The following is a 15,628-nucleotide window of genomic DNA, read 5'->3' on the forward strand; positions in this document are numbered from 1 at the left end:
AAAGATACTTTGAGTCCCGAAAAAGAACATAGCATACATTTTGTCCCGGAAAAAATACCGTTTACTGCACAATATACTTTTATGATTTGCATGTAAACTATTCAATCTATTTTGATGGAATTTGGTATGGAGATACTTAAAGTCTCGAGAAATGACAAGGAATACTATTTTTGTCCCGGAAAATGTACGGTTCCTGCACAATAAACTTTTATGATTATCGCTATATAAAACTATTTAATCTATTTTGATGAAATTTAGCATGAAGATTGGAGATACTAATTTGAATCTGGGACAAGGAATGTTTCGTCAAGGAATGTCCCGGAAAAATGTGCGGTTCTCACACAATTTACTTTTCTGATTTGCGCGTTTAAAACGACTCAATCGATGTACGAGAACAACTATAAACTAAAGTCCACGCGGACGAAGTCGCGGGCAACAGCTAGTTTGAAATAAAAATGTAAAACTGTCAATGTCTAATTGATTGTATACGCCTGTCAATGTCAAAAGCCAAAACGTAGGCACTGGACCATGAACATCAATTTTTATAGTTTGTAAATTAATTAATGGAATTTGATCGTAAATTATCTTTCGAGTAAGCAGTCTAATTGTAGCCTTGACACCTGTTAACCGGACAGTGAAGATACAGTGATTATGATGTTCCGATTACGAAACTAAATTTAAAACGTATTACGATTATACATTACGATAGACGAAATGTATTGTTTACAATGGCTGATTCCTGTGCTTTTAATACCGAAGCCCGTCAATCCGGCTCTTGTGAACACACACGTAATGTTTATGGTGCTATATTTAATCGGTTTCTTCCTCGAACGAAAGCCATGCACCGTGTGCAGTGTAGTCTTCCTTGCCGCCGTTATACTCATATGCTATAGCGGAATAGGTAATTGTTTATTCTGGGCCACGCAATGCGAAGGGGAAAAGTATGATACGTAATAGACAAAACACAAGAGTTGCCTTTACAAGTGCTCAAAATGCAACGAAACAGTGCTGCTGCCGAAGAAGACTATTTCTTCTTTTTTGACTCCGCCATGAGTCGCCTCTCCAAGAAGACAAGGTGGAAACGATGTATATTATGCTGTAAATAGAATCTTTACATGACGGTGATTAGACATGTGTCAATATTATGTACTGTACTTAGTAAATTAATTTTAAATGTGATGGTAATTTTAATACAGTAATAATTATTATAGATAATGTTTTAATAGTTAATAAATTTATTCCAATTTTCATCTCCTTTCTTTAGCTCTGATTTTATTGGCCTCCTCATAGCATTATTAAATTTATTTTACTTAATCCATCAATCCCCAAGCGGCAGCCGACTTCCGCATAACAATTGAAAATATATTGTGTATGCGATACCCATGATGGAGGATGTTAAAGATTAATAAATCTTGATGCTTACACTAAGTCAAGTTGGTGTTTTCATGATCAAGTGGCTTCTATAATGTAATTATAGAATAATATGGATTTAGCCTGGGTACCAATTATTGGAAACTAGCTGTTGCCCGCGACTTCGTCCGCGTGGACTTCAGTTTATAGCGCGCAATGTCAAGAAAATTGGTGTCAAAAGCTTTTATAAAAAAACCCTGGCACCCCTTAAATCAATACAGCTGTGCAGTGTGCACACAATAAGTATTTAATTTTTTTATATTAAACTTTATATTTTATGCCAAATTTTAAAGCTTATTTAGCCCCCCAATTACACAACTTTACCCATAAACTATTTATCATTGATAGGTTTAGCCACAATTTCACCAACGTCTGTTTGTGTTAACAGCTTGTTAAAATGTCCTGTCTTCTCTTTCATTCATATGAAAAACGAAACAGCTAACGTGATACTAATTCGAGCAATAACTTTAACAGTCGTTGGTGAAATTTGGTCTTAAGGTTACGTCACTGCCTGCACAGATAAAGTTGGGGATTGATGGATAAACATTTCTTTCTTATATCTTACTAGATGAGTATCGCGCGGGAACCGTACATTTATCCAGGATAAAAATTATCCTATCTTCTTTCCCGGGACTAAAAGCATCTCCATACCAAACAACAAAATCGGTTCAGCGGTTTGGGGGTGAAGAGGTAACTGCCAGACAGACAACTTTTGGATTTGTAGTATTAAGTATGGATGTAGAAATCTCTTCTGCCTCAAGATTTTCAACCAATACAAGCAAGTTTTGCCTAACCAATACAACAGATCAGCTAAGAAAAAATTTTATGTTCAATTTAGGGAATGTTATTATTCGACAAATTTACTATTCGAATATTTTGCAAAAGTTTTCGAATAATTCGAATATTATTCGAATGATTAAAATTTTTTGAAAAATGCTGAAAATCCTGAATAAAAGTAACAAAAAGCTTCGTACAACCATGTAGGTACAACCTATTTTCTTAATACTATTTCTTATGAAAGCAATTATTGGCCGTGTTCGTCGGCGTATTTTTGGACAAACCTTTTATTGCGCATGTCCAAAAGATGTCATGGCAACGCCATAACAAGTTGCTGGTCAAGTCGTAAACAACGTCTTAATTGTTAATACATGATTAAAATAATAAAAGCTTAACATAAATACATAAGCCTAAATTGTGTAACAGCCGCACAAATAATTTATTTAACACTATGATAGTGTTTGATTATTTTATTTTGGAAAATATGGATATGGATCACTTGGAAAAATTTAAAAATTTAATTAACACTCGTAGCATCAGAAGAGATGCAGGTGCGTTGCCGGCCTTTTAAGAGGGAATAGGGTAACAGGGGAGGGTAGGGATGGGAAGGGAAGGGAATAGGGGAAGGTAGGGAAGGGAATAGGGTAGGGGATTGGGCCTCCGGTAAACTCACTCACTCGGTGAAACACAGCGCAAGCGCTGTCTTACGCCGGTTTTCTGTGAGAGCGTGGTATTTCTCCGGTCGAGCCTGCCCATTCGTGCCGAAGCATGGCTCTCCCACTGGTTTGTTCATTGCAACGCCACCAACAAATTGCAATTGGGTTAAATGTCAAGTCGTAAACAGTTGTCGTTGCCATGGCATGACATGATTTGGACATGCGCAATAACTAGGTTTTGCAGCGAATACGCTAAAAATTACGCCGACGAACACGGCCCTTATTTTTACTTTTATCAACATAAATCTTTGTTAATGACATAGTTATTTTTTATTGTTAAAATGTTTATTTTAAGGTTATAGCTGGGCAATTAACGAAAGGCTGTAAAGTGTAAACCGTTTTCGATTGTAGCACCTTTTACTTTTCTCATGTGATTATGCTTAATCTTGCTAGGCAGCAGTGGAGATTAAATAATAATAATATGATATTCGACGTTATGGTATTACTGCATTACGTCATTCGACGAAACATTCGTATACGAATGCTGTCGCGAACTTTGTCGCGAACTACCGTTCACACATTCGTGGGGTGATTCATTTTGATATTCGCACACGAACATGGAGGACGTGTTCATATTAATATAGCAATGTTGAATGAAAAATATGAAATTTATTATAGTGATATTTTGGGTTCCAAATGAGCTCTTCCTTTTTGTAAAATTCTAGGAATTCTAAAATTCACCTTTCACTCTACTCCCTTTTTATTACATAATAATAATACTAAAATATACTAATAATAATATTTATTAAAAACCAAAATATATTTCATTATTAAGTATATTAGCCAAACTGCATAGTAGTTTGTCGGCGGGCTACGCGCTCATAAATGCGAAACTAATGAATATAATACTTATTATACTTTAACAACAAAATATAATCTTTATGTATGTGTTATATCTTAAATTATGACTTATAAGTTTACACAATGATAACTTACTAATGCCACGTATGTGGCATTAGTAAGAAAAGAAACGAGTGTAATAACTAATAACATTGTACTAACGTTATAATAATAATAACATGATAACATAATATATAGAATATATAAATAATATAAGCCTATTTTATATAGAATATAAAAATAGGCTGATTTTCAGTACAGTGTAGGTACTTAAGTCAAATATGTATGTTCAGCTTTGTACACGTCCTGTAGGGTCGGACGCTAGCTGTCAACTGAATGCAGGCGAATGTGTAAACAGTAAGTTCGTTTCGCTCTCAACGCGAATGCCACGAATCGCGATACTGCATTTATACATTCGCGTTCGCTATTCGCCTCGTCATTCGACGTTGATTCGACAAAACATTCGTATACGAATGCTGTCGCGAACTTTGTCGCGAACTACCGTTCACACATTCGTGGGGTGATTCATTTTGATATTCGCACACGAACATGGAGGACGAGTTCATATTAAGATAGCAATGTTGAATGAAAAATATGAAATTTATTATAGCGATATTTTGGGTTTCATTAGAGCTCTTCCTTTTTGTAAAATTCTAGGAATTCTAAAATTCACCTTTCACTCCACTCCATTTTTATTACATAATAATAATACTAAAATATACTAATAATAATATTTATTAAAAACCAAAATATATTTCCTTATCATATTAGCCAAACTGCATAGTAGTTTGTCGGCGGGCTACGCGCTCATAAATGCGAAACTAATAAATATAATACTTATTATACATTAACAACAAAATATAATCTTTATGTATGTGTTATATCTTAAATTATGACTTATAAGGTTACACAATGATAACTATTACTAATGCCACGTATGTAGCATTAGTAAGAAAAGAAACGAGTGTAATAACTAATAACATTGTACTAACGTTATAATAATAATAACATGATAACATAATATATAGAATATATAAATAATATAAGCCTATTTTTATATACAATATAAAAATAGGCTTATTTTCAGTACAGTGTATTTAAGTCAAATATGTATGTTCAGCTTTGTACACGTCCTGTAGGGTCGGACGCTAGCTGTCAACTGAATGCAGGCGAATGTGTAAACAGTAAGTTCGTATTCGCTATTCGTGCCCTTTGATTCGCGTCCGAAAAACCGCTCTCAACGAGAATGCCACGAATAGCGAGGCGAAGAGCGAGGCGAACAGCGAGCGTACTGTTTACACATTCGTGTTTGCCATTCGCCTCGTGATTTGCCTCGCTATTCGTGCGAATTTATAAATGCGGTACGAGGTGAAGGGCGAGGCGAATAGCGAGCGCACTGTTTACACATTCGTGTTCGCCATTCGCCTCGCTATTCGTGCGAATGTATAAATGTCTGTTCATTAATACTCAGCTAGCTCATGCGTCTTTTTGATATTTTCAATCCACGTTCACGTTGACACAGGTGAAGGTGAACACCTTCACCTGTGTCAACGTGGCTCGAAATTATAAAAAATGCCCACTAGGAAACAAACACCACAACAAAGAAAAAAAATTGCAACGAAGCCTTAGGGGAGGGTGAAACATCGAAAGGGCTCTGTTTGGTGACAGAAGCATAGCGACAGTGCTTCAAAGAGGACGGGCCCACCATTGATACGCGGGCGGTCGATTGTCGAGCCACGGAGTAGAGCTCACGCGTTCTCGCGACTCGGCAACGGGAAGACGAAGAGTACCGACGGGTTTTAGTGGGTAGGGCTGCGGTCACTTACCATCCTTACGGCCGCAGCCAGCCCCACATACTCGTGGGGGAGTCCCCAATTCCCCCGGGATACGTCAATGCATTTCCCGTCGAAAAAAAAAAAAAAAAAAAGGGGAGGGTGAAACAATCCTAGAGTGACTTTAGTAATATGAAGTTTGATAACGCCAATAACATGATATTAGGGACCCATCGACATTTTTTGATACTGTACTGTTTCAATTATCAGCCGAGGACTGCCGCGGTAAAGCTATTAAATAGCTTAATCGCTTTAATCATAGATCACATATCGCGAGCTTCAAGCCAGAAGGGTGTATAAAAAAATGATCTTTTGTATTTTAACTACATATTCATACAACTCAATATTACACTTACATCTATTACCTTCTTAAAAGACGAGTTTGTTTTATATACACCCTTCTGGGTTAAAGCCCGCGATATAATATAGTTATCACGGTAGACAAAAATTTGAGAAAGCTTAAAAGAAGTCAATGGATACAGATCGTGAGCGACCATTACATACGATACTGAAATCCATGACTGAAAGGAGTTTATATCTTCATTTGCATGTCTTTAGGCAAAATAACGTCTAAAACATGGTCAACGGCGACGATGAATGGTCGTATACTCATTAGTTAGACTAAAAACAGATTAAAATATATATATATATATATATATACATTTCATTAAAGATGTAGAATATTCATAAATAATTTTATTTTTCTGAAATAAACTTAATTGTGTTCTTATTCCATGTTAATTTTATGTTTGATAGCATTTTAAACAAAACTAAAAAATATTTTTACTATTCGAATTATTCGAAAAATAATTTGGCGAATTTGGAATAATAAAATCGTCGAATATTCGAATAAAACGAGTATTCGAATATTCGAATAACATACCCTAGTTCAATTTGTGGCTTTCTTAGGCATCCATTACATGGTAGGTTTTGCTGTCAGTTTTACCACAGTCATGGCTGTAACTGATGGATAACCTACCGTGTAAGAGCGTGACAGACGGTTGCATGAAGATGATTGGCGAAAGTCTGGATATCTTGATTTTTGCTTCATGCAACCCTCAGTCACGAATTTCGAGTGAGCGTTATCACATCTAACAAAATTGGAAAAAAATTAGAAACATATAGCTTTCAAAATGTTACCAATGTAATGACTGTCTAATACAATTCGTCAGTCCATCAGTCAAACATAATTCATGATTGACGGAATTGACTCTCGCTTGTATGATTGTGTAATGGATGCCTTATAGGTCCCAAAAATTTTGATTATTAAATATCTTAAGTTTTTACTGACAGGGTTTATAAAGGTATAGGTAAAACAATAACATGAATAATATTGAGTTTATTATAAGCTGTTACATATAAAGATCATCTTTGACGGTTTAGTAGAACAACATTATCGGTTTACATTCCTTAAACTATTAAAATAACACCTCCACACCTGTAAAAGAAAAAAAAAAACAATTAGTACTAATAAAAGATATTAATTAATAACAAAGTATACAACTTTATAGTTGGTTAATGATTGACTGTGACTTGCAAGAATTATATTGAGAAATGAGATTAATAATGAGATCACAACTTCTATTTGACCTTATCTTTACACTCCAATATTCCACAAATATGGAAAGCACATTAAAATAAAGGTGCACGGTACAAAGAATCTAGAACTTGGCACAGTTTAGGTTATCTGTTTCAAGATGATAAAACATGATCTCTAGGAGCAAATTGTGTAGTGATTGCAGTCTTACCGTTTATCTTAGTCTTCTGGCTTCACGCTCAGACTCTAGAAGGGTTAGGATGTCACCCTCGCGCACGGGTCCCTTCACGTTTCTGATGATCTGACGGGTGGTCTCTCCCAGGAACTCAACTTTGACCTGGGTACACTGTCCCTGGGACCCGGTACGGCCCAAAACTTTCATGACGCGGGCGAGAACGTTTGGTTTGTCCATTTTGTTTCAGTTATCGAGCTCTTTCGACAAATTACACGTGCAACGCAGCAAGCGTGAACGTAAAAGAGTTGACAGTTGAAATGTCAAAAACAGGATACAAATTTTTTAACCATAGACAAACATTGATTTTTGTTTCTAAAGAGCAAAAGACAAAATTATATAATACTTTTCAGCAGCTGCGCTTATTCCACCTTACTAAATTTAGACGTCTAAAATCTAAATGATTCAGTAACTAAATTTAATCAATGATGAACTCAAAGCAGATATGTTACTACCGCGCGTTGTGAATTTTCGCGTTCAAATACAGCCCAATAAGCTAGATGACTATTTTTTTTTTCTTATTGGTAATTGAAAGACTCTTAAAAAATAGAAACATCGCTGAAAGAATGACTCTGACAGCTTAAAAATTCACCAAGATATGACAATTCAAACATCTCATAAAATAGACCTGCCCGAAACGCTCCATTCAAAATGCTACGAAAGACTGACGTCACTCTTTCGTAGTTTGTACGCATCGGGAGACAACTTTGTTCGATAGGTATATCAAATATTGCGTTTATGAAAGTGGTTTTATAACAAAAATTGCTTTTATTTGCATAAGTTATCGATTGGTATACAAATATTAAGAAATTTAATTGAAAAAAAAAACCGACTTGATTTTGAAGGCGCATAACAAAAAAAATAAAAATGCTATCGAGCTGTAATTTTGGGAACACTTATTTTTCACCGTGATTTCTTTATTTTATTAACAAAATTCGCTAATCTTTGACCTTGCCATCATCCCTGGCCGTCCGTTGTTTTTCGTTTTCCGCGGCACGTTCGTCTTGTCTTACCTAAATAAATTGAAAATGACGTCGTGCGTGTTTCGAAAATGTACCAATTATGACTCAAAAGAAAATGTCTAATGTGAGCTATTCCTATCTCTAGTAGGGCAAACCCAGAGATAGAGCAAATATTGGGAACGGCCGTAAATCATCGTCGCGTGCCTAGCTTTGGCGTAAAAATGACAGAAAGCGAAAAGTGTTTTATATCTCTGATATTCACTACTGAGTGGACTTGATGCAAAGCTAGCGCACTTATTAGCTAAAAATATATAGGTAGTTAATATAATATGAACTAAAATAATTTTATCACGTATTTCCACTAGTAAGGGGAAAAAATTGGGTTGACGAAATTACAAAACAGATGTATCAAAAATTTAACATTTTAATTAAATAATGTCTTCATTTTTCACAAACTTTACAAAGCTCTCTGCACTATTTGTTCCATTAATTTACGCTCACAATGCAAATAAAAATCACACACTCTTTTATACATTAAAATAAAATAAGAACAGGCCTGGAAGACAAGTCAGTACGCAGCATGCTATAATTATCTTGAGTTCTATTTTATTGCTATTTTGGTATTGCCAAGTGAGATTTTATTGTAGTCCATTTTCTTACACAGCTTTCCAATTATAACCTATTCTTATTTTATTTATTCACTCTCACATTTGCCGAGAGGCAAAGATCAGTGTTCTCTCCTATCTCTTCACAAGGTGAAAGTTTAGTCATCGCCAACTGATCTTTTCGCTTTCCTTAAGCGAGGCGACTGTTTGGGCGATTTTGGAGATTTTTCTGTAACAAAAGCATTTTCTTATAACAACAAGTAAAAATATAATATGACATTATATTAATTAAAAAATTAAAAATACAGTACTAGTACAGTACTCCCAAAGCGATAATGGCATAATGCGCATAGAAATTTCCGTAATTTTTCGGCAACGGTCGTATTTCCCGAACGTCGGAAGACGTCGTTGCAAGCGCTGTTTTAAACCTAACTTAAAGAAAAACAGCGCTTTGCAACGACGTAGAGGCGCCTGGCGTTGCTTGGACGATACCATGGTAACGCCGCGATGGCTTCCCGGTGTGTTATAGTACTTATTGACGGACCGGCAACAGCGGACAGCCACCGGCTATATGATATTTACTTCTATTTCCTTTGAACAAGGTGTAAAATGCAAGTATATTGTTTAGGGCTCTTATGTTTCATAGATTCAGGTGTGTTCGTGATTACGACAATTAGCGAAGATTTCCATGCGCATTATTAATTTGGGAGTACTGTACAAATGTAGTTGTCAATATGAAGAAAGTCAGCAACCAAATTTGATAACTGAGTACAAAAACATTAATACTTACTGAGTTGATTTACTACTTCCTTAGGTAGCCAGTCATAGTCCACATCATTGGCTGTTCCAGTCTCCAAAGGTTTGGGTGCAGACCTCGGAGACCTGCGGCGAGCCAGGGATGACAGAGCTTGTTGACCCAGAACAAGGATCAATACGCAAGCAGCTCCAAGGAACACATACAGGAAGAATGTTTCGCCGTCAAGACCTTCGGAAACCTCGACAATGTTGACAGTCTGGTTGTACACAGCTTCCTGCAAATGTTACATATTTTTAAATTAATATAACTGTATTTAAAAACATAACTATGTAGTATGTTCACTAGTCAAAAAACAAATAAGGACCATTGTCTTGAGCAATTACTATAGAGTATATATAGACTATTTCATAACTTTACAAATTATAATTCTGGATTTGACTGTTAATTACAATGGTATACAATAATTTAAAAGCAAATTACACACCTGGTAGTAATTTCCGCTGGCATCCCTGTAGTTAAGTTGGATGTTGAGTCCGAAGGGTCGGCCAGCAAAAGCTTCGTTGGGGATGAAGGAGTAAGCAAAAGTAGCCTCTTGTGCAGGCTTGACTTCTCTGTAGTAAGGCAGAGCGGTGAAGTTCTGAATGTAGTAGGTGTAGTCCATTGGGTATCTGAAGGATGCCTCCATGGTTTCCACGGTGTAGTCTTCAGAGCCCTTGTTGATGAATCCAACAAGGAACTCTACTGGGTATCCGGCTTGTAGGTCTGTAAATACAATTTATTGGTTAGATTAGCAATAACATTTGTAGAACAGAGGCCGTAGCCAAAGTCCCTTTCGTTAAAATGATGACAAAATTTGTTATGTAAATGTATGGGATTTGACATTAGTCTTCGCAAGCTTTTTGGCGATAACTTATGTCTAACCTCATACATTTTGATAACGAATTTTGTCATAGTTTTTCACGAAAGATACTAAGGGGCCAGGTATATTTTCTTTACATAGATAAAAATTTTCCTGGCTAGCAACATTTATATATAAGATATAGACAAAACATTACAAAAATATTATACTATTTTAAATAACTTAGTAAACATAAGAAAAACTTAAAGAGTTATTCTTACCAAAGGCAACATCTCCATAGATAGGTTGAGGTTTGGTGAAGAGTATAGTGGTGTCGACATCTTGAGAGGATTTGATGATTGAGTCGTCATCTTCACTAACATCATCACCAACAACCTGGTTGTCATCACCTTCAATGTCCACTACATCATCTAGCTCATCTTCTTCCGCCCTAGCAAAGAAGGTGTTGCCTGAAATTAAAGAACCTATTAAGAGCTGTTTGACCTTTGAGCTTTTATGAAAGTATCTTAGAATACAAGATAGTTTTAATTCCATATTACATTCTTAGGGAGACAGTTTCAAATTTGACCAGACAACAAAAAGATAATAATAAATTTGTTAGATGCAATTATTGATTAGTTGACAATGATTCCATATTCTATTTGTTAATATAAAAACATTTCTTATTTGCCTACCGTTCCCAGATTGTTCACTAGAAAGATGTTAAAATATGTATAATAATTAATATTTTTTCTCATTCAATATAAACTTGTTATAAAGAAAGTTTATTATTACTGACAGGTATATTATTACAATCTAAATGCAACCTCTGAAAGTACTGTTTCATAACAATCTAGGTTACTTTAAAATTTCATAAAGCAAACTGGGGCAAGCTGAATGTGGCCAAATTACATGAAATATCCCCAAGGTATGTCAAGAAAACATAAAGTAAAATGGCTTATCTTCATTTACATGAAGAAAAGCTTTGCCACGTACATATTTGCCGACACTTTCTAATGAAATAATGTTAAAAATTTAACTCACCGCTTTGTACACATAATAAGGCTGCAGGTAATACTAGAAGTACTAAGTATATTAGTTTCATTTTGTTGTTTTGTTAAATTGTACTGCGCGACTAATGCTATATTTAAAATTGACTATCCATTCACTTTTCTCACTGAAAACAGCCACCACAGCGTTGATTCGATCCCAATAATTCCCAGCAATGCCAAATTTTATTTCCAACTCGATTGACGTGGAAGGTAAAGTGTCAAGACTTGACACTTTGCCTTCCACGTCAATTCAAGTTGTCAGCAGTCCGTGTTGCAAGTGTTAAAAACAAATAAAAAACCATTAAAAAAGACTTCTATTTTTAGTCTTCGGTAAAGTGGCCCATTCACGGTCCTACATTGCAGTCCGCCGTGCAGGACTGCGAAATGACGTAGTCCACACATTATCCTGCTTTGCCGTCCATCTATGGATATGATATACTTGCAAAATTCAATATCAGGGCTTCTAAGTACGAATACGTAACGAAACGAAGCATATAGACATGCTCTACGTGGAAAATTAAGATGGTTTTGTTAGAGTAGAATCTTCTAAAGTGTAATTTGAGGGAGAAACAATCGTTCTTTTTAATGACGCGGCTCACGTGTCATACGCCACACGTTAAAAAAGTATTTTTTTATTTACACGATTTTGCTCCTTATTTCCATACATAATATTTATGGAAATAAGGAGCAAAATCGTGTATATTATACAGATTGCCTATGCAAGCTATTTTTTTAAATTAAATAGGGGCAAACGAGCAAACGGGTCACGCAAGGTCAAACAAGCAACTACCGTCGCCCATGGACATTGGACACTCGCAACATCAGAAGAGCTGCAGGTGCGTTGCCGGCCTTTTAAGAGGGAATACGCTCTTTTCTTGAAGGTTTGCAGGTCGTGTCGTTCCGGAAATACTGCTGTTTTTTCAGGGAGCCTTAGTGATTCAAGAGGAAGGTTTATAAGTATAATAACATTCATTAAATAGTGGAGAAGCACTGTTATTGTTGGGGTTTCTAATGTCGTGATGTCGTAAATAATTACATTTTTTCCGCTTACATTGCAAACGCAGGCTGAACCCTACGAGTTTATCAAAATAATATGTACCAAGACGTATTGTACATGTTGAAAAGGTCTACAGAAGACTCCGCGATGGTAGGTATATTGTCTATCTCTTAAGGATATCCCACAATAACAGTTTTTTGTCATTTACTTTTAACGACAAATAATGGCTAATTTCCGAAGCGATTTTAACTAATACAGCATTAATCCTTATTGAATTAAGCACTTTAAATAGGTACATTGTTGATTTAATATAGATCTATATGGCTCTTTACAGCATGTGATTTAAATGAATATTATGGAAGATATTATTATTTTCAAACGTCGAATCGTATCGCCGCCTCTTTCTTCGCCTGAGCTATTACGAAAATTCGACTTTTTCCAGATTGTTCGAAAAAATAATTGAAAATGTAAATAATCGGGGTATATATTGCAATCAAGACATGTGGTAAAAGATTCCATGTGTTTTGTTTTCAATTTATTTAGGTAAGACAAGACGCGGTACGTTCATGACTGCGCTCGATGCAGACTAAACAACAGACGGCCCAATTGGGCCGTATTTGAAGCTTCACAACGCGCACGGTCGATTTATCGCCCCCAAAATTTCATGAAAATCGTTGGAGCCGATTCCGATTTATATTAGCTGCGATTAGGTTAGCTGGTACCGATTGCAAAATAATGAAGATTGAGAACAGAATTAATACTGAGTACTGAAGTACCTTTAAGTATAATACTAAGTATAATACTAAATAATCCCCCGAATACCACAAGAGCTTCAAAATTATCGGGTATTTCCCGATAGGTTCGTTGCAAACAAATGAAGGAGTCAAGTTTTTCAGGTTAAAAAATCACGAGCGCGAAGCGCGAGTGATTTTTCCTGAAAAACTTGACGACTTTATTTGTTTTCAGGGAACCTTGAGGGAAATGCCAGATAATTTTGAAGCTCGTGTGGTATTCGGGGGATTATTTTTCCGTCCCAAATGTCGGCCAATAGAATTAGAATGTGTTTCAGTCAGAGAAAATTTTCAAAAAATTATCAGTATAATACCATGTAGGATGTACCACGTGACGTCGAATGGTGCAATTCTATTGGTCGATATTTGGGTCGGAAAAATAATCAGGATTATTCTTATGATTTACACTGCAGACACTTACAGCACAAGTCACAATTTTTAAATATAATAATATTTTTTTAAAATAACAAACAAATTGAACAATATATTGGAAATACCGAAAGGGCATAAAAACGACTGACGACTTTTGACGACCTGTCAAATAAAAGTGGTTACAATTTTCATTAGACTGCTTGTCTCTTTTCATCTTGTTATAATTCCATAAAGGATTTTCTTCTCTCTCGCACTCTTTGTTGGTCTTTAGCATTATAGGTTTATGGTATTTAGCATACTATTGACCAGTAATAAGGCAGGAATACAATAATAGGGGTGTAGACAGTAAACGAAATCTAATACAAATCATTGTTTTTTGAGAGTTTGTATTATAGAATTACCGAAAATGGACATATTTTACTTAACAACTTTATAATATTTTTTATATTTAATCTGTATTATCATGTGATCGCAAACAACCATGACAGGATGTGACGTCACGATCTCTAAAACATTGTGTGTGACAATGACATTTCGATGTCAAACCCGTACAAAGATTTTTGTTGTTTGGGGAGTACCGTGACGTCATAGCGACGCCATTATGACCTTTAGCGCTTTAGCGGGAAATTTTAAAACGAAATTTAATAAGTGTTTTTTTTTTTATTGAAATAAGAGTGTATTTATTTTTTATACATATTTTTAGGTGTAACAAAATATGTACATCTGTAAAATAAATATATTTCTTAAAAATAGTCTACACCCCTATTAATTTCTTAATTTACAAAAGTGGATATAATTGTTGTTTGACGACCTCTGTGGCTCAGTGGGTAGGCTGTCGGTAGCTCAAGCTGGGGGTTGGGGGTTCGAATCACAAAAAGTTGGAAAAAAGGAACAAAAAGTTTTTAAAGTTCCTGGGTCATGGGTGTGTATTAAATATGTGTATCATATAATAAAAATCTTGAATATATGTATAGTATAACAGTATTAAATATATTTCCGTTGTCTGGTACCCGTAACACAAGTCTTTCAGGTACTTAGCACGGGGTCAGACTGACGTGGTGTGAAGCGTCCATAGATATTATATTATAAAATTGTTGTCTTAGATTTTCTTCAGTAGTAGGGGAGGGAAGGTGCTATTTGTGTAGTCACCCGAGCGTCATTAAGACCTAGTAGGAATGAAAATATTGAATGGACCTCTAGACCAGGAATAAAATTTAACACCATGTTAGGTGATTTGATTTGACGTGAGCGCATGGTAGAACTCTTGATAGCTCTAACAGGCCGGTAACTGATTTAACAAGCCATTATTTATTTAACATTGCTTGATGAAACGGGTTACGGGACCTAAGTATCTTATATCTTTTCGTATATAGGTTTCGGGGGCGATAAATCTATCTAGCTAGGAATTATTTTAAGAAAATGTCATTTTATTCGTGTTTTATCGAATACCGAGCAAAGCTCGGTCAAATAGCTAGTAATAATTTTATTATTGTAAATGTTTGTACATAATCATCATTACTAATAATGTTATCCATACTAATATTATAAATGCGAAAGTATATCTGTCTGTCTGTCTGTCTGTCTTGCTTTCACGCCAAAACTACTGAACCGATTGCAATGAAATTTTGTATACAGTTATTCTAGAGTCTGAGAAAGGACATAGGCTACATTTTGATGAGGGAAAATATCTTATTTGCATGAAAATTTCGATGAAAATGAATTCGCATTGCGCGTGGCCAGCGCTCATCCCGGGGGTCCTGGGTTCGAGTTCCGCAGGCGGAACAAAAAGTTTTCAATGTTCCTGGGTCTTGGATGTGTATTAAAATAAAATTTCAAATTTCATAAACACAGCTCAAACGGTTATTACGATAATATTAATGTCCAAAAATCAACATTTTATCACTGACTGA

General features: G+C 35.5%; 3 protein-coding genes across 3 annotated transcripts; 1 reads left to right on the top strand and 2 right to left on the bottom strand.

Moving 5' to 3' along the window:
* Positions 1 to 513: 513 nt before the first annotated feature.
* LOC121739491 (bladder cancer-associated protein) lies at positions 514 to 1,215 on the top strand. Its single transcript, XM_042131978.1, has one exon. The coding sequence runs from the start codon at positions 715 to 717 to the stop codon at positions 952 to 954; it is 240 nt and encodes a 79-aa protein (XP_041987912.1). The 5' UTR covers positions 514 to 714; the 3' UTR covers positions 955 to 1,215.
* Positions 1,216 to 6,899: 5,684 nt separating this feature from the next.
* On the bottom strand, positions 6,900 to 7,604 carry LOC121739492 (40S ribosomal protein S28). The gene is made up of 2 exons (XM_042131979.1): positions 7,324 to 7,604; positions 6,900 to 7,013 (listed from the first exon to the last, which is right to left on the bottom strand). The coding sequence occupies exon 1, from the start codon at positions 7,522 to 7,524 to the stop codon at positions 7,327 to 7,329; it is 198 nt and encodes a 65-aa protein (XP_041987913.1). The 5' UTR covers positions 7,525 to 7,604; the 3' UTR covers positions 6,900 to 7,013; positions 7,324 to 7,326.
* Positions 7,605 to 8,712: 1,108 nt separating this feature from the next.
* On the bottom strand, positions 8,713 to 11,756 carry LOC121739489 (translocon-associated protein subunit alpha). Its single transcript, XM_042131975.1, has 5 exons — positions 11,551 to 11,756; positions 10,788 to 10,976; positions 10,153 to 10,430; positions 9,702 to 9,942; positions 8,713 to 9,140 (listed from the first exon to the last, which is right to left on the bottom strand). The coding sequence occupies exons 1-5, from the start codon at positions 11,609 to 11,611 to the stop codon at positions 9,070 to 9,072; spliced, it is 840 nt and encodes a 279-aa protein (XP_041987909.1). The 5' UTR covers positions 11,612 to 11,756; the 3' UTR covers positions 8,713 to 9,069.
* Positions 11,757 to 15,628: the final 3,872 nt, after the last annotated feature.

This window comes from Aricia agestis, chromosome Z (assembly GCF_905147365.1).
Source record: "Aricia agestis chromosome Z, ilAriAges1.1, whole genome shotgun sequence".
In the NCBI taxonomy this organism is placed as follows: domain Eukaryota; kingdom Metazoa; phylum Arthropoda; class Insecta; order Lepidoptera; family Lycaenidae; genus Aricia; species Aricia agestis.